The following is an 18,547-nucleotide window of genomic DNA, read 5'->3' on the forward strand; positions in this document are numbered from 1 at the left end:
TTTCCACTTACCCTGGGCTGCGCGGTGCTGGATTCCTAGCAGTACGTCAAAGCACTGTAACGTAGAGCTCTGTGCCGCACTGCCGCCAAAGAACTGCTTGGGGCTGTCCCACACCCCCTCGTACACCAGCCCCTCCGGCATCAGGAAACTGTCCTTCCAGCTAGTTCCAAAAACATGAAGCGAGAAGCAGCAGCATGACCTGAATGTGCTAACTGCCTGCTGGGGTTTCTGTGTGGCTTGACTCGCCACAGTGATAGACACTAGTGCCTTGCAGCACAGGTAACTTCGGATCAGACAGCTGTTCCTGGAAATAGTGGTTCGGCAGTAAAGCCGCCCAATGCAAGATCTATGCTCTGTTAACTCAGAGTGACCTTAGCACCACCCAGGCCTACCCCACCCCCTAGTTATCCCATCATGGAAGCGCTGTGCTACCTGCAGGAAGGGGAACTTGGCGCTGCAATGTAGGCTTCCAGGCAGTGCCTGTTGGACTGGGCTGGGAACATCTTAGTTCTTTATGCAACATGTGATGGGCCAAGTTTCTCATGTAGTATCACGGTAGGGTGACCAGATAGCAAGTGTGAAAAATCGGGGGGGGGGAATAGGGTCCTATATAAAGCCCCTAATATCGGCACATCTGGTCCCCCTACATTTTGGCTCACTAGTCCAGTTTTTTGTAAAGTGGCCACCGCCTGCCAGAGAGGGCAAGACGTAGACAAGCAAAGGAGGAAGGGAACGGAGCTGGTGTCAGCAGCCTCCAGAAGGGGGAAGCAGAAGGATAAATACCCGCTCCTGCTGGGAGGTGAGAACTCAGTGTGCATTTATAAAATGATGGAGCAAATGTTATTGCTTAATGATGATAGCTGTTTTTTCCATTTTATCTATATCAAGTGGATACATTCTCCCTCCTTATCCCTAATTGGAAATTACAAACCCCCTGCTTTGGGGCAGGATCAACCCCTAACCGAGCGGTCTGGGAAGAATTTTTTCCGTAGTAGGCAGGTTATGCTGTAGTTGCTGTTTCTTACACCATCTGGTGCTGGCTGCTGTGGGAGGCAGGGTATTGGTCTGATGCAGTCTAGTGACGCCTCTGTTCCTAAAAAGAGAGAGTGACCCAGAGAAAGTACATACCCTGAGAGGTAGATGCGAAGGGATCTGAAAAAAGCTCCTGGATGTACACACTCTGTGGAGAGACGGAACGTTTGTTCAGGTTAACGTGTGTACAGAGGAGCCATAAGCAACGTGTGAAATGAACCCTTAGAACCCTGGCTTTTCAGCTATTATTTGGTTTGGAGAGATTCCATGTGTCCCTTCCTGATTGGTTTAAAGTATTTAATCTGTTTCGGCTGATGAGACATTTTAGAAATACATTACTCTTGAACCCAGCACTGCACAAACCTTGAGTGATTACATTCAGGAGAGCCCCTTGCTTGCTTGGCCTCTCCACAGAATAAAGTACAATACATGGCGGCCCACTGGGAACTGGCTCTGCTCCTGGCACAGAGGATTGGCGCATCGCTCTGCGGTGCGATGCAGCAACCCTCTCCTCCTGCCAGGCAGGCCTCTGCCCCAGCCATGCACAGGGAGTGGTTTGCAGACGTCCCTTGCCCACAAACACTTGGGCAACTTGAGTGAAGTAATGCTACTGTCAGTTAGTGGTACTTGCAGTTCGCTTCATTTAGTGAGCCAAAGTGGTTTGCATAAGAATTCCCAGACGGCATCATGCTATGGCTTTAGCACCAGGGATGGTAACTCGTGTACAGAATTTAGTGATGTGGATCCAGTTCTGAACTTCCATCTCCTGCTCATTTCCATGTGTAACAATGCTGCTGTCAATTACTTGTCCCTGTGATCCCTCTCACGGGCATGCTGACTGGCATACATGCTAAAACATGTATTTGGTGAGCCAAGCTTAGAATAAAGTGCATCTCATTTCAGCAGAGCACTGTCTGTGGGATGTCTTTAGGGACAGGAAATTAGTTCTTTGGCTGAAATAACTTGTGCAGATGCCCAGTCTTGGACATGTGGGAAGGATGCAGGAGCTTCCTCAATCAGCACCAAACTCCATACATCCCTGGGAACCATTCCACACTTGTTCTAATTGCTTATCTGACCACAAAGGAGACTCTGCAACAGACTCAGGGAGCCTGAATATTTTACTCCTAACTACAAACTGTTGGGGGAGGGGGGGTCTCTCGACCTGGAAGTAATAAAATGGGGATTGATTGTTGCATTAATATAAATTTTGTTGTGGGATTTTTGGTTGGAATTCACAAGCGCAGCTATCCAGTCAAAGCACTTACCATGAATTAGTTTGAAAGCTTCACGCATCTTGCATATAGACAAGACCACATCCTGCAGTGCCGTTTCTAAGGAGCAACGGTCATGGTGCAATATGGCATTGATGATCATGGGGATTGCCTTAAAGGGAAGAGGGGGAAAGACACTCTTGGTATCCAGAACACCAGGCTCAGACTTTCTGAGGAAAGAGACTACAGAGAGTCCCAGGTCACTCCCAGCTGTGATACTGTAGGGTTCTCCAGCAGGAGCCATCACGGGGATTGGCGGGGAATGAAGCTGGTGCCTCCTTGGCAGGGGTTCACTTACAGTGGGGTCATAAATAATGCCATCCTCTTAAAGGAATGGTGTCCAAACCCCTTCTCCACAGCTCTGCAGCTGGAACCCTGCAGAGGGATGCTGAGGCTACTCCAGTAGTCAGCAACAGCAGGGAAGGGTGGAAAATAACACAGCTAACAGCAAACTGAGGTTTGGGACCCATTTGCTCTTGTTTGTGATGGGGGACTCCCGTCCGTGGGCAAATGAGGGAAAAAAACGATCTCAGCCTCTGCTGGGTGAAGGGTGCAAAGTGACTTCTACAACACAAGGGTTTAGATGGATGGTGGAAAAACCTGCACTTGTATTTGGTCATCACGTCCCAGAAGTGTTTGATCACTTTAAACCGCCCTAGAATCTACTAGACAGAATGCTATGTTCCTGTGAGGTAAACTAAATTGAGTTTGTAAGCAACACTGAGCAGGGCGGGGGCTTGCTCACTCACAACTGGACTGTTTCATTAGGACTCTGTACCTTGATTCCAGCTGCAGCTGCTGCTTCAACAAGAAGAGAGACTAGGAAGAAACCTTTGTTGCTGTCCCCTCCAGGGAATGAAAACAGGATGTCCAGATTCCTAAGGGAAGATAGATACATTCCCCAGGGCGAGGTCAGTAAAATGACCTCATTGTAATAGCAATTTGTAGCTGATGCTGAGAAACTGTATCCAAGGAGAACTGTGCAATGTAAAAATATCATTAACCAGAAGCTCGTGTGGAATCCAAAGGAAAACATGCAGTGACTTTTGTGTGCAGCTAGATTGCCAGCTCTTCAGATGAAAGATGCATGTAGAAAAGCAAAACACTTTGCAAATCTGAATTAGGTTCCATAACACGCATTGAGGCTGACGTATAGAAATGGCTCTGAAATCAGTTGTGTAAGGTGATGCGTGCACATTTGCACGTGCTCACTAAACTACCCTGCAGAATTGAATGGTTGGTTTCTTTCCCATATCTATTTATACGACGCTGGTCCTCTTTCATACAAGTCACTCCATGAGCATAAACTAATCAATCCCTGCCTCCCTCTCTCCCCACCAAAAGTAGTTTTATCCCAGTTTTATGATGGAAAAGCTGAAACACAGAGGTGAGGATCCCGCAACCTGTTTGGGGTTGGTGGTGCACTTGTTAGTCTGCGCAGGTTGAGTTGGGGATGCTGCTGTAGCCGTAAGACCAAGCCTTCTTTCCTTTCCTTGCTCTCACCATGCCTTCCTGCGTGTGTCTGCACTTCCAGCTGGAGGTGTGACTCCAGCTCGTGGAGACCTACCCACACGATGTTGATCTGCGATAGCATGCTAAGAACAGAATGTAGCCATGGTGGTGTGGGGGTGCTGCATCGAGTACGGACCCGTCCAACAAGCTAGGCATGTACTTGGGGTGGCTAGCCGCTCCCACCCCTCCCACCTGCTGCAGTTATGCACTATTTTGAGCGTGCTGGGTATGTCTCCTTGGGTCACTCTGGTACAGTGCTCTACAGTCCTGTCATTCGCCAAGACAAACAGATCTACTTACTCAACATTCAGGGGTCTCCAGGCACAGCCGGGGCGGAGCAGCAATTGAGGAAGAAAAAAGAAAGCAGTGAGAAGGAGGAAAGATTTTAAAACTGCGTAAGTGAGAACAACTCAGCGCCGTTGAGTGGCCATGACATGGGTTGTCAGGGTTAGACAGGAAGGGGTCACAACCCAGCCAACGAGAGAACCCTAACTGGGGCTGCATAGACCGTGGGGTGTCGAGCACCCAGTCACAGATGGGGGCTCAGGGTGGGAAATTACCTTATATCTGGGTTCAGCAGTTTGGAGAGAGCAGCCCCTACTTGGGGTCACACAGTGTCTCACCCCGCCACTGCCAGAGCTCGAAGTGACTAAGCAGTTGGTAACTGAAATGTCCTATGAGGAGGCTTGTACCAGATAGGAGGATGCCTGGATCAGTTAATGTAGCACCAGCAGGTGAAAGCGTCTGGACAGCACCTGTCTGATTGCACTGACTGGGGTCACTGTAATGCGTTTATATGCATTCAGGTGACCTGATCTGGGCATGACCGACAAGTGAGACCTGTGGGCCTACACATCCAACCGGTGCAGGGCGGTGGTGGGGGCGCCGCTATATATAAAGCGCTGTGGCGTCTGACAGAGGTCATCCCGGAGCTCTACATACCCACAGGGGTCTCTCTTCTTCCAGTTTGCCAAAACACAGTCTGCATAGACGAGGATGGGCGGCAGGTCGAGAAGCTCTGAGATCGTGCAGTAAGGCACCGCAAGCACTCTAGGAAGGATCTAGGTTAAACAAGAGTGTTACAATAACAGCAGAAGGTTACTGTGCTGGGCAGCGAAACGGAGGCGAACCTGGGGAAATTCACCATGTTGGGATGGAAACTCTGCTCCTAACAAAGGCAATTTTGCAGATCAGTGCCGAGTGGGATACTGTGAACCCAGGGCACTGTCAGTCCCTGCTTTTCACCAACTGCCTTTATATTGACACACCAGTTCAAGAGGGTGGTACCTAGGCTCAGCGATCATGTTTTTTGCCGCAGTTTGTGTGTGTCTTCAGGGACAGAGGGTGGGTGGTTAGCTGGGCTTTCTGATGCTTGCTCTTCATGCAGCATAGGGGAAGAGAGCTGCATGTGATTGAGCATCGCATGCTTTACAGGTAGGTGGGCTAGTAACATTCCCCAGCACTTGCTCCTCAGTCTCTGACCCGCCCTAGTGAAATGGGAGCCAAGCCAGGGACTGAGTTTTGGCATCGTTGACACTGCACGATCAGGATGTAGAATAGCAGAGGGTAATAAAGGCGCTGACCTTCACGGTCTGTCTGCTGCCTCCTTGCCACACGTATCCCATTGTGATGAAGCCGAGAGCCAGGCGAGCCAGGCGCAGCTGCCTGTGTCCTCGCAGGTACTGTGTGCTGAGCAGCGGCATCTGCGAGGGGAAAAGGCATGAATGCATTAGTGCAGCCCCCGGGGAAGAGTGAGTTAGCTAACCGGCGCTGCACGCAGCAGGTTATATATCGAACCTTTGCTACCTCCCTGCGGAGCTGATGTCCCTCTATCAGGTGGGGCAGGTTGGCTGCGACATCCATCCAGGGAGCGTAATAATCTGGCAGTTCTGTCTGTATGAAAGAAATCAAAATGAGGGCGTTCCTTTTAACGAGAGAATGTTTTCCCTGCTGCAACCCAGCTTCCTTCTGGGTCTGAACCAAGTAGAATCCCACATGCCCGCTCGCGGGCCTTCCCAGATCAGCACAGAACTCCCACTGACTCTCCCCCGGCACTCCAGCGGGAGACGTGCGAGTTCAGCTGCAGGCCATTGAAGGCCAGGTTTTCAAAAGAGCTCGGCGTCCTGGATACCCACTGGGCACAGAGCGCTGCTGAAAATCTGGCCCCAGTTGTGGGGGCTGAGCAATTGGCTGTGGCCAGGAGCCCTCTGGGAATTCCGGCCCTTTGGAGAGCAGAACGTTCCTCTGGAGACGTCCTCGCCAAGAGAACCTGAGTTTAGGGGAGAGCTGGAAATAGCGATCGCTTCCCTCTTGGTCCCACCCCGTTCCCAATTCTCCCTGCCCAGCATCTCCGTGGGAGCTGCGGTCCGAACAGACCTGGTCACAAAATCTGGGAGTGCTGCTCATTCTCTTGCCAAGGGAAGAATAACTGGAAAGACTCTCATGAGGCCTAGGGCCTGAATATTGGATGGGCAGCTAGTTCTTCCTGCTTCTCTTTGCTACAGCAAAGTTCAGCTATTTTAAAGACTGAGGGTATGTCTACGTTGCAATTAGCCCGAGCCCAAGACAGCTGGCAAGGGCCAGCCATACGCGTCTAAGGGGCTGTTGAATTTCAGCAGAGATGTTCGGGCTTAGCCCAAGTTCTGGTATCCTCCCACCTTGCAGGATCCTAGAGCCAGGGCTCCAGCCTGAGCCTAAACGTCTACACTGCAATTAAACGGCCTCTTAGGCCAAGCCTGAGTCAGCTGGCATGGGCCAGCCGTGGGGTTTTTAATTGCAGCGTAGGCACGCTCTTCGTGTCTTGCCACTAGTCCTCAGCTCCAGCATATCAGCTTGGAGGCCAGCGAACATGCAGCGGGCATTCAAAGGGGCATGTTGGGGGGAGCAGGGAATAATAGCACGCCTTGAAATACAGTTGGAATATTTAGCCTCTGCAGCCTCTTCCCCCTTTCAGCTAATGATGATTAACTGTCAGAGTAAAATACACACAGCTGTGAAGAATTTTTTATTATTCTTTTTTACAAATCAAAATTCCATTTAACCGAGTGGCAGACAACATATTTGCTTGTCCAACCGTGCTCCCTGGGCACGGGCAATTTGGTTTGGCCGGTGTAATGAGAACAGACAGAAGAAGCAATCATGCTTGACAGATGCATCTAATTTGGGATCAGTCAGACGCTACGTAAACATCATGCGAGACAAACGTTTCGGTTTTATTCACTTATTGATGGGGAAACTCCCATTTTAAAACCACCATGGCCTGATGGTGCTTTTTAGCATGCTGTACACGTAGATCTGAGGCTTAGATGCACGTCTTCCTATTTATTGGTCTCTCGCTGTATGTTTGTGGAGCCCCAAATTTGGCCTGATGTCATACTACAGCAAGGCACTATTTCTACAGAATTTTTGCACTATTTGTGCTCAAATATATAAGTTTAGGAGAAATAGTTTGGTGGCTTTTTCCCCCTCTCACTGGCATGTTGAAAACCCTTTTTTCGGTGGTTTGAAAATGATACAGGCACAAATAAAAAGGAAGTGCAGAGAGAACAGAGATGGCATTGTGTCGGAAAATAAAACAAGTTTAATTATGTTTCTCATATAGCCCAGGATGAAGTGATACTTCAATCTATTACTGATAATTATGTCGCTCATGAGCTTTCCAAGTTTCTGCTCTGCTCTGCTGGATATCTTGATCTTGTAGAAACTTCACTGTACAATCACAGCAAGTCTCTAGGGATGCTCTGAGGTACAATGTGTATTCGCGACAAGTGTTTTAAGTCAAAAATTTCAGTCCATGTAAGTTCTCTTGATAAGTATTAAAAACAATCCATTTGAACTGTATGTAATGTACACAATTTTTAAATCTAGACTGTCATGGCAATAAATAAATGTGACAACCTCCCCTTGTCCGCTGCTAGATTCTGAGGCCAGATCTCATGTTGCGCAAGATGTGAGGCCGCCTACTGACTTCCTCTGGAGTGAAATCGGAATCTGGCCTGTTATGACCATGTGAACGTATTTGTAGAGTGTCCCATCAGTCTGCTTTACTTTGGGACTGGAAAACCAGCTTTGCAATGAGGCTTAAGGACCTCAAGTCCTCTCTCAATTGATTTAGTTTACCTTCTCTTTGATAAAGTACCGTATCTATACACAGCGATCACCAGTGTGATAGCAGGGGCTTTTCAACCTCTCTGACACAGGCATAACAAGAATCAGTGGCAGGAAGTTAATGTTACTTTAAATAACTTCATCTGCTTCCAGCGATGGTGATTCCACTCCCTCCCCTGCTAAGATCTTTCATTATTTAATCACCCTCACAGCCAGGAAATTATATCTTAAATTCAACCTTGAAATATCTTGTTAAAAGATAGGCCATAGAATTTCTCCCAGCAGCTGGAATAAAGCATCTGTGTGCAGGGGGTCAGGCTGGTCCATTCTGGCCTTAGAATCTGAATGAACAGTGGGATTCATACATCTCCTTTCCTCATGGGGAGAACGGGATTGCCTGCATTGCCAGCAATGGGTTCATAATGCTTACAGCTCTGCATTAAGACAGTGGTGGTAATCAAATCTCATGTTTCAGGATTCAGGTGGTTCCCTGCAGGGGTCAGGAGGGAACACCCACCCACCCCAATTGGCCAGATGTATGCTGCTTTTTTTTTTCTTCCCCCTTTTTTCCTCCTTTTCTGTGAAGCATCAGAGATTAGCTGGAAAAGGGGGATGGGTGGTCTGAAGTAGTACAAAGAATTCTTTCCAGATAGGGGCTGATGGGTCTTGCTCAGACCTCAGGGTCTAACCAATCCCTGCCCCAATGTGGGGGTCAGGAAGGAATTTTTTCCCAGTCAGATTTTCAGGGACCTTGGAAAGCAAAAAACTCTCTGCCACGTGTGGGTGTGCGGGTCGCTTCCTCCAATTATCTGGGCATATCTAATCCATTCCCTGCCATTGCAGGCCCTAAGACAGTGGTGGTACCTTGGTCTCTCCCATTCTTTCCCTGGGGTCCACTGTTCAGTCTCCTGCGGACTGAAATTCTCTGGTCTGACTGAAGTGTTTGGGGTAACGTAGGGTTATCTGGCTAAAAAATAATGGCCTGTGAGATACAGATGGTCAGGTGGGATGATCTAATAGTTTAGAGTGTAAGGCCAGAAGGGACCATGAAACATGAAATGCTTAGGCCCCGTTCAAGTCAAAGGTGCTTTTTGAAAATAAAGGATGTAGGTGCCTGCTACCCTAAATGTATAAAGAGTTTCACAGAATATTCAGTTCATCCACTGAGTCTCTTAAACCAACTGCAAGTGTGTAGCTGATAGCAAATGACACCCCTGTGACAGGACAGGCTTTCAGATCCTGGTTTAAGGTATAATGTGAAAGGTGTGTTTGTTTGGATGTGGGGTTTTTTGTTTTTTGTAAGTTCTCAACCATTGTTTTGGCTAATGTTTGAAACAGACCGTGAATCCCAGTAATGATGGAACCTGGCGCCATTCTAAAGAAAAAGAGCACCCTGTGTCCAACACTTCAGGCTGACTCTCAAACACACTCAGCTTTAGCGTGACGTTTGCGTGACTGCACGTGCTGGTTGTGGTGTTACATGGGTGGTGAATGAGGGCTGTGCGCTGCGGTGAGGGGGTCTGTGCATTTGGGATATTTGTCACGTGGATTTGGCGGCCGAATCAAGAAATCCACCATCCGTGCAGTCTCCCTCGTACAAATAATGAAATTGCTGCGTGCAAAGTAGCTGAAGAGTAAGGATGGTAATTTGTTGTTACTTCTGATATCACAACGGTCTAGGACTCTTGGAGTGACACGGAGTCGTGCCTGACCATAGCTACAAACTGTATACAATTTCCAACTTAAAAATTGGACAGTAGCAGACAGCAAAACCCATTGATTATTCAACCTGGAGATATTCTGAGCAAAAAGAGCTCACAGCCCTGTTGGAGCTGTTTCTAGTGCTTCACACTGTGACTTTACATACAAGCTCTCAGGTAAGTCACTCTGTGTCACTCAAGCATTAAATTTCTGTTTAATTTAGTTAGAAATGAATTACTAAAATATACATATTACTTATAAGGAATGGTGTGTGTAAAACATATTTAATGCTATAACAAACAATCGTGTATTACACATATTAACATATAAAATTGCAATAATTGCTAAGCAGCAGTTACTTTATATAATAAATAAATAATAGCAAATATTTTTATATTGCCATATAGAGCAAAAATATATTTGCTCTATCGGTTTAGCAGACCAGGCAAATGTGCTGCGTAAAATTTTAACTTGCCACTGTAATACTAGAACTCTTACCAGTGGGTCTGGGAGAACAAAGCCATATTCTTCTGAAACATGAAACTTTTCCAGGTTCTGCAGACTCTCACTTTTGTCTTCATGTTCCATGCCTGTGATGTAGCTTCTTAATTTCCCTGCCCATCAGCCCCTGAGCAATGAGAAATTATCGCTCTATCAGGAGTAGAAACTGCCCTGTCTTTTCATTTACAACCTATTTAAACTCCAAAGAGCAGGCAAGTAATGTATGGGGGACTTTTTTGTTCCCCAATCAAAATCACCTGATGGCTTATTTTCTGTTTTCTGTTGTGTAGCCAGCAAATTCAAAATAGTATCACTTCCTCCTCTTAATGCTTCTCTTTACTCATGAGGTTTGAGAAGTAACAGAGCTGAATCGATCCCTTACCAAATGTAGCGAGTAATAGTCTTTTGATGCAAATTGTCCTGATCACAAGGCGTTCGTTCCTTAGGGCAGGGTTAAAGTCGGTTTGTTTTTCTCTCCAGGCTAATAAATACGGAACAACCTGATGGCACCCAGACACAATTTCCCAACAATGGTTGTCTTGGTGCCTTTCATCCTGAAGGATCACTTTCTGTGAAGTCACCATCTCTGAAGAGCAGTCATTTCTGAGAAGGGCTATGGCAACTATTAAATAGGGTGCAGCAATATAAGAAAAGACTGGGCAGGAAGGTAGGGGGGTGTGTGTGTGTGTGTGTGTTGGGGAGGGAATTTAGGAAGGCAGAATTCCTGGACAAATTCCTTTTGGACAATGTGGTTCAATTTGGCTGGCAACTGGCGGGCACAGCACGTTCATGTTCAGGGACTGTTGAAAATGTTTGATGTACCATAACATGCCTTGTAAGAGAAGCCATGTTAATGGGCAAGGGATCCGGACCCTGGTTTTACCTCAGCCCCCTGGGACTTCAGCTGAGTTACTTCCAAGTAACTGAGCCACCCCACAGTTAGGGGAACAAGCACCTTTCAGGTGATGTTCCTATTGGCATTTAAATATGAATTCTGACCCAGACCCAATCTGTCTTGATTAGCAGATCTCTCCGAGCTATTTTTCACCTCTGCCTATGTGAACAGGTCACTTTACATCAGGCTTTGAAAAGCAGCTCTGTTGCAGACTTTCAAGGGTATGAAAAATCAACACCCCTTAAGAGGTAGTGTAGACGAACCCAGAGAGCCCTATGCTGATCTGACCCCTGCTGTAGGCAGCACTAGATCAGCGGAAGAATTTTCCTTCGTGGACCTAGCAACCTCCGCTTAGGGAGGTGGATTAACTGCAGCAACAGGAGACTCACTCGCATCGTTGTAATGAGTGTGTACGCAAAATGCTACAGCGCTTCCAAGCGTGGATGTCATCTTTGGTCAAATGTTATCTCATTCTTTACAGGAAGTGCTTGACAATTTGTGTCTCAGACTGCATCTGATGAAGTGAGCCGTAGCTCACGAAAGCTTATGCTCAAATAAATTGGTTAGTCTCTAAGGTGCCACAAGTCCTCCTTTTGTTTTTGCAAATACAGACTAACATGGCTGTTACTCTGAAACCTGTGTTAGTCTGTAATTCACTACAGTGCTCATTTTGGCCACAGGGTGGCAGTGCTGCATGCAAAATGAACAAAGGACGTCAGCGAAGGGGGAATTTCATATTGCGTTGCAATCCAGAGGGAAAGGAGGACTTGTGGCACCTTAGAGACTAAGAAATTATTTGAGCATAAGCTTTCGTGAGCTACAGCTCACTTCATCGGATGCATTCAGTGGAAAATACAGTGGGGAGATCTATATACATAGAGAACATGAAACAATGGGTGTTACCATGCACACTGTAACGAGGGTGATCACTTAAGGTGAGCTATTACCAGCAGGAGAGTGGGGGGGAGGGGGGAAACCTTTTGTAGTGATGATCAAGGTGGGCCATTTCCAGCAGTTGACAAGAATGTCTGAGGAACGGGGGGGGAAGGGGGGGAATAAACATGGGGAAATTGTTTTACTCTGTGTAATGACCCATCCACTCCCAGTCTCTATTCAAGCCTAAGTTAATTGTATCCAGTTTGCAAATTAATTCCAATTCAGCAGTCTCCGGTTGGAGTATGTTTCTGAAGTTTTGTTTGTTGAAGAATTGCAACTTTTAGGTCTGTAATTGAGTGACGAGAGAGATTTAAGTGTTCTGACTGGTTTTTGAATGTTATAATTCTTGATGTCTGATTTGTGTCGATTTTTTCTTTTACGTAGAGACTGTCTACGTACAACAGTGGTTCCCTTAACCCACCCAGCAATATTGTTAATCTATCCAACTATACTCTTAGCCCAGCAGAAGAATCTGTCCTATCTCGGGGCTTCTCCTTCTGCCCCTCCACTGCCACGAACATGATACAGTTCTGTGGTGACCTAGAATCCTATTTTCGATGTCTCCGACTTAAGGAATATTTCCAACACACCTCTAAACAACATACTAACCCACAGAGACCTTCCTACCAAGACTACAAAAAGAAGGATTCTGGGTGCACTCCTCCTGAAGGTCGAAACAACAGACTAGACGTCTACATAGTGCTTCCGCTGACGTGCACGGGCTGAAATTGTGGAAAAGCAGCATCACTTGCCCCAAAACCTCAGCCGTGCAGAACACAATGCCATCCACAGCCTCAGAAACAACTCTGACATCATACTCAAAAAGGCTGACAAAGGAGGTGCTGCTGTTCATATTCCGATCTATTCATGATGACAAGAGGCTGCTCGGCAGCTCTCCAACACCACTTTCTACAAGCCATTATCCTCTGATCCCACTGAGTTTTACCAAAAGAAACTACAGCATTTGCTCAAGAAACTCCCTGAAAAAGCACATAGAATACCCCTGGTCGGAGTTCCAGGGGTGTGTATCTCTTACCCAAGATCAGTAAACCTGGAAATCCTAGACACCCCATCATCTCAGGCATTGGGACCCTGACAGCAGGATTGTCTGGCTATGTAGACTCCCTCCTCAGGCCCTAAGCTACCAGCACTCCTAGCTATCTTCGAGACACCACTGACTTCCTGAGGAAACTACAATCCATCGGTCATCTTCCTGAAAACACCATCCTAGCCACTGTGGATGTAGAAGCCCTCTACACCAACATTCCACACAAAGATGGACTACAAGCCGTCGGGAACAGTATCCCCGATACTGTCACAGCAAACCTGGTGGCTGGACTTTGTCCTCACCCATAACTATTCCACATTTGGGGACAGTGTATACCTTCAAATCAGCGGCACTGCTACGGGTACCCGCATGACTCCACAGTATGCCAACATTTTTATGGCTGACTTAGAACAACGCTTCCTCAGCTCTCGTCCCCTAATGCCCCTACTTGCGCTACACTGACATCTTCATCATCTGGCCCCATGGAAAAGAAGCCCTTGAGGAATTCCATCATTTCAACAATTTCCATCCCACCATCAACCTCAGCCTGGACCAGTCCACACAAGAGATCCACTTCCTGGACACTACAGTGCTAATAAATGATGGTCACATAAACACCACCCTATACCGGAAACCTACTGACCACTATTCCTACCTACATGCCTCCCAGCTTTCATCCAGACCACACCACATGATCCATTGCCTACAGCCAAGCTCTGCGATACAACCGCATTTGCTCCAACCCCTCGGACAGAGACAAACGCCAACAAGATCTCTATCAAGCGTTCTTACAACTACTATACCCACCTGCTGAAGTGAAGAAACAGATTGCCAGAGCCAGAAGTCACCTACTACAAGACAGGCCCAACAAAGAAAATAACAGAACGCCACTGGCCATCACCTTCAGCCCCCACCAAAACCTCTCCAGTGCAACATCAAGGATCTACAACCTATCCTGAAGGACGACCCATCACACTCTCAGATCTTGGGAGACAGGGCAGTCCTCGCTTACAGACAGCGCCCCCCAACCTGAAGCAAATACTCACCAGCAACCACACAACAGAACCACTAACCCAGGAACCTATCCTTGCAACAAAGCCCGTTGCCAACCGTGTCCACATATCTATTCAGGGGACACATCATAGGGCCTAATCACATCAGCCACACTATCAGAGGCTCGTTCACCTGCGCATCTACCAATATGATATATGCCCTCATGTGCCAGCAATGCCCCTCTGCCATGTACATTGGCCAAACTGGACAGTCTCTACGTAAAAGAATAAATGGACACAAATCAGATGTCAAGAATTAACATTCAAAAACCAGTCGGAGAACACTTAAATCTTTCTCGTCACTCGATTACAGACCTAAAAGTTGCAATTCTTCAAACAAAACTTCAAAAACAGACTCCAACCGGAGACTGCTGAATTGGAATTAATTTGCAAACTAGATACAATTAACTTAGGCTTGAACAGAGACTGGGAGTGGATGGGTCATTACACAGAGTAAAACGATTTCCCCATGTTTATTCCCCCCCTTCCCCCTCCCCTCCCACTGTTCCTCAGACATTCTTGTCAACTGCTGGAAATGGCCCACCTTGATCATCACTACAAAAGGTTTCCCCCCTCCCTCCCGCCCCTCCCCCGCTCTCCTGCTGGTAATAGCTCACCTTAAGTGATCACCCTCTTGTTACAGTGTGTATGGTAACACCCATTGTTTCATGTTCTCTATGTTCTCATTGTTTCATGTTCAGATCTCCCCACTGTATTTTCCACTGAATGCATCCGATGAAGTGAGCTGTAGCTCATGAAAGCTTAAGCTCAAATTAAATTTGTTAGTCTGTATCCTCAAAAAGAAAAAGGAGTACTTGTGGCACCTTAGAGACTAACACGGCTGCTATTCTGAATCCAGAGGGAACCAATTCCAGCCATTCCCTTCGGGGAAACGGTTCTCCCCACTCTCTCCATTTGATTTCTATAGCCAGGGAAGTTGCGTGGAAATAGCCTCGAAGGGTTAAAGCTGAAAGTCTCCTCAGACTTGTCCTCTGTGCCCAAAGTGTTAATGTAAAATCGTATAATTGTAGACCTATCTTGAAATGGGAAGTCAGCCAGTGAGTTGTGTTGTTTTTTCTTTCTAGCGGGAGATTGGTTTTTGGCCCCATGCTATTTTTGTGATGATAAATTGGGGGAGTGGTACATGGTTCGCAGATATGGGCGATGATGTAAAAAATTTTAAGCGTGTCAATGGCCTCGAATAAAACAAATCTCCGAGCAGATCACTGAGTGACCTAGACCAGCGCTACTCAAAGTGGCGGTCCGTGGACCGGTGCCGCTCCACGAGCCATCGGCTGCCGGTCTGCGCGCACATTGTGGGGGGGGAAAAATGCCGGTCCCCCACATCAGATAGCTTAAGAAGCACAGACCTAGATCACTTTTAATATGGCCAAATTGATGTACACATGTGCAAGTGTTTGCTTGAGCTCAGCTTACCATGCCTAAGGATGTAGGCCATACTTACAGAATGGGGGACTTTATCCACCACAACTCCCCCTTTTTGTGTTTAGTCGCTGCTTCCCAAGATAATCAGCTGAACATAAGCTCCCAGTGTTCTCTTTAGCAGCATCATCAGCAAGAACATTTTATACAAAGGACAGTTCCAACAGCTCTAATACCATGTAAAAGAGAAGTGTGGTTTTTAGCCCAACACAACGAACAGTTGTTACTTTTGGTGGGGGGAAAAGACCCTCAAAGATGAGGGTTTTCCTTGAAACTTATAAAAATAAGACTCTCAAGCATTTTAAAACATTATCTTCTCTAACAATCCTTAGTTTCCTTAGTCTAGGTAGTTTGTAGTTGGTTAAGAAGGGAAAACGGAGGGTAAGTACCGGTAATTAATAAAATGGTGCTCAGTAAATAAAAAGCAAGTTAACATGCCATTAGACTGAGGTCTCAGTGGTATACAGTTTGACTTTGAGTAACAAACACCAAATTTTGTTGTTAACCCAATCACTGTCCAATGTTAATATTAAACACCTTTGTACTGTTATACCTTTGGATGGTGTTGTAACTTTGACGAGCCCATAGATTGATAAATATTTATTTGTTTGGGCCTATATATTCCATCTAGTAATGGCTGGAAGTTGAATGGAGATAAATGCAGCCCGGAAAAAATGTGTAAATTTGTAACAGTGAGGGTAGTTCACCACTGGAACAATTTATCAAGTGGTGTTGTGAAGGATTCTCCATCATCGGCAAGTTTTAAAGTCCAATCTTGATTTTTTGAGATTTGATCTGGCATAAGGAATTGTTCTGGGGACATTCTACAGCCAATGTTATACAGGAGATCAGACGACGTGATCACAATGGTCCCTTCTGGCCTTGGAATCTATGAATTATGCACGCCCTTCCCCCACCCCCAATCTCTCAAAGCGTCTCCTGCTCCTAGAGTTATTGTAGGAATAACCATGCACTGCTGAACAACAGTACCTGAGACAGACGGGGGGTGGGGGTCTCCTTTTAACCTGATTACGTAGGTCCCTGCCTGGCTTGCTGTGAAGAATTCAGCAGATAACCAAGTACAGACCGTTCCAGAGACAAAACCACAGCTCCATGGCGCTTTGCCCCAGGTACAGAGAATATAACATACCTGTTCGGAGGGTGGGGGGAAGAGCTGCGGTTCCCATACCTTGTTGCTGGTTATAGTGACCCAGATTTTACCAAGTTCTCTCCCCACTTGTTGTTTTTCTCTTCAGTAAGGTGAAGGTGAGCAGTAGGGTTATCCCTTTTTTCTTTGTTAGCCCCTTTACCATTACAGTGAGCCATATGCGCAGCTGAAGCCATGTAGATTGAGCTGGAATGTCTCCTCCTGAGTTGTTCAGCCTTATCGGATCAGCTTCTAGCGTGGGGGGTGCCGGCACTTCTTTGACACCAGCAAAGGGATTTGTCATTGGTTGTTAAACTTTAACTTACTACCCCCACTGAACAGGCCTTTCCAGTTGGGAGTCTGCATGCCCCGCCTATGTACGGGAACTAAATCAAAGTAGTATTTTCTGTGCGTTCTTTTGCATTTGTAGAGGTAACAGCTTTTCCTTTTAGGAACCGCTGTTAAAGCAGCCCCAGTATGTTTCATAAGGAATGTCACGTGCTGGACGTTTAAGAACTAGCTTTGTGGTTGCAGGGGGATTTTTGTGATTTCAGTCCTTCACTACTCTTGAATAATCCCGGCCCATCTCTTTTTAGGTCTGATACAACAATTGTTTTCCCCCCTCTCCTCAAAGATCAGCTGATATATTTTAACTTTTGCCCACTTTTCTACACATGCAGGTTCTGCTAGCAGCAATGCTGTGATGCTAAAAAAGGGAATTTATTCTGAATCGGACAAAGCAGGACACCCTTTGAGTAACTTCCCTACCTTACCGTAACTGGAGCTCTTTGAGATGTATGGCCTCTCTCAGTATTTCACGAGCTGCCCTCCTTCCCTTCTGCTTCAGATCTTGGCAAGATTTGTGATAGAGACAGGGCTTACCAGGGGTGGGGCGGATCAACTCAGTGCAGAGCATGAGGGGGCACGGACTGGACAGGATGCAAGCATGGACCAACAAACGCCGCTTGCGAGAATTCTTGTCTTGGGCACGCATACCCATGCAGGAATATGCAGAGCGATCAGCGCTCCAAGAAGGGGAACTTTACACAGGGACGAGCACTGAAAGAACTCCAGTTCTTTCCTTACTGTATATTCCAATGTGGGTGACTAGCAGAACTCACTGTCTCTTCCTCAGTAAGAATGCCGACGGGATTGCTGCTTGTAGAACCATTGCTCCAAAGGATGCCTCAGCAGAGAAGCGTCGGACCCACGGCGTAATGTCTTGCAAACGTGTGGATGGAACTCCACGTTTGCTTGGTATTTAGAGGGCAGCAACCTCTGAAAGTGATGCCACCGAGGCAGTTTGTGCCCTTGTGGACTGAGCCCTTGCCCTGTGTAGAGGAGGAAGCTGTGCCGAACTGAAACGGAGGCTTTCTTCTCTATGGAGTCCCTGTCTGGGGTAGAGACTGCACCTGCGACGTGTTCAGCCCTGGTTAAGATCGGTTTGGCAAATGGGGTCACGTGGGTGCATGCCACTACTTGACCCAACAGCATCGGGAAGGAACAAACTATTGTTTGAGGGCTGAGATGGCTTTGGACACTGAGGTTCCTCAAGGGTAGAAGCCTGTCTGGCGGTAAGTATGGTTTGTCCATGGTCCAGTCCAGAGCTGCTCCAAAGAACGCTCTGTTGGCTTACCGGACACACACTAGAGTGACACTGAGGCCCCAAGGACCGGCACAGGCTCAGCAGGGTGCTCGTTGCCATCTGTTCTTGGTGGGACTGGCCCTTGAGGAGCCAGTTGTAACTCACATGTATTTTCCTACCTTGATAATTGTTGTGACTATCCCCAGGGGAATTGCTCAACCTTGCCTGGGGACTTACTCAGCAATGCCCCCAAGACATGCCTGGACTTGTGTTCTCCAAGCATGTGGACTGAGGGTATAAAACAGAACACAATG

General features: G+C 47.0%; 1 protein-coding gene across 3 annotated transcripts in view; it reads right to left on the reverse strand.

Annotated features, from left to right (window-relative positions):
- The window catches only part of LOC102946062 (indoleamine 2,3-dioxygenase 1), a 68,926-nt gene that overhangs the window by 4,064 nt on the left and 46,315 nt on the right, over positions 1-18,547 (reverse strand). The window contains exons 1-10 of one of the 3 annotated variants that reach the window (XM_037886334.2): positions 16,652-16,765; positions 10,125-10,254; positions 5,616-5,711; positions 5,402-5,521; positions 4,761-4,879; positions 4,119-4,133; positions 3,085-3,184; positions 2,301-2,418; positions 1,129-1,180; positions 12-160 (exon numbers count right to left, since the gene is read on the reverse strand). In XM_037886334.2, the coding sequence (XP_037742262.1) occupies positions 12-160; positions 1,129-1,180; positions 2,301-2,418; positions 3,085-3,184; positions 4,119-4,133; positions 4,761-4,879; positions 5,402-5,521; positions 5,616-5,711; positions 10,125-10,214 (859 nt within the window). In that variant the 5' untranslated portion in view covers positions 10,215-10,254; positions 16,652-16,765. Of the gene's footprint in view, positions 1-11; positions 161-1,128; positions 1,181-2,300; positions 2,419-3,084; positions 3,185-4,118; positions 4,134-4,760; positions 4,880-5,401; positions 5,522-5,615; positions 5,712-10,124; positions 10,614-16,651; positions 16,766-18,547 lie in introns of those variants that run through there. The other 2 variants (XM_043536399.1, XM_043536398.1) reach the window with 2 other exon arrangements.

This window comes from Chelonia mydas, chromosome 26 (assembly GCF_015237465.2).
Source record: "Chelonia mydas isolate rCheMyd1 chromosome 26, rCheMyd1.pri.v2, whole genome shotgun sequence".
Taxonomy (NCBI): Eukaryota; Metazoa; Chordata; order Testudines; family Cheloniidae; genus Chelonia; species Chelonia mydas.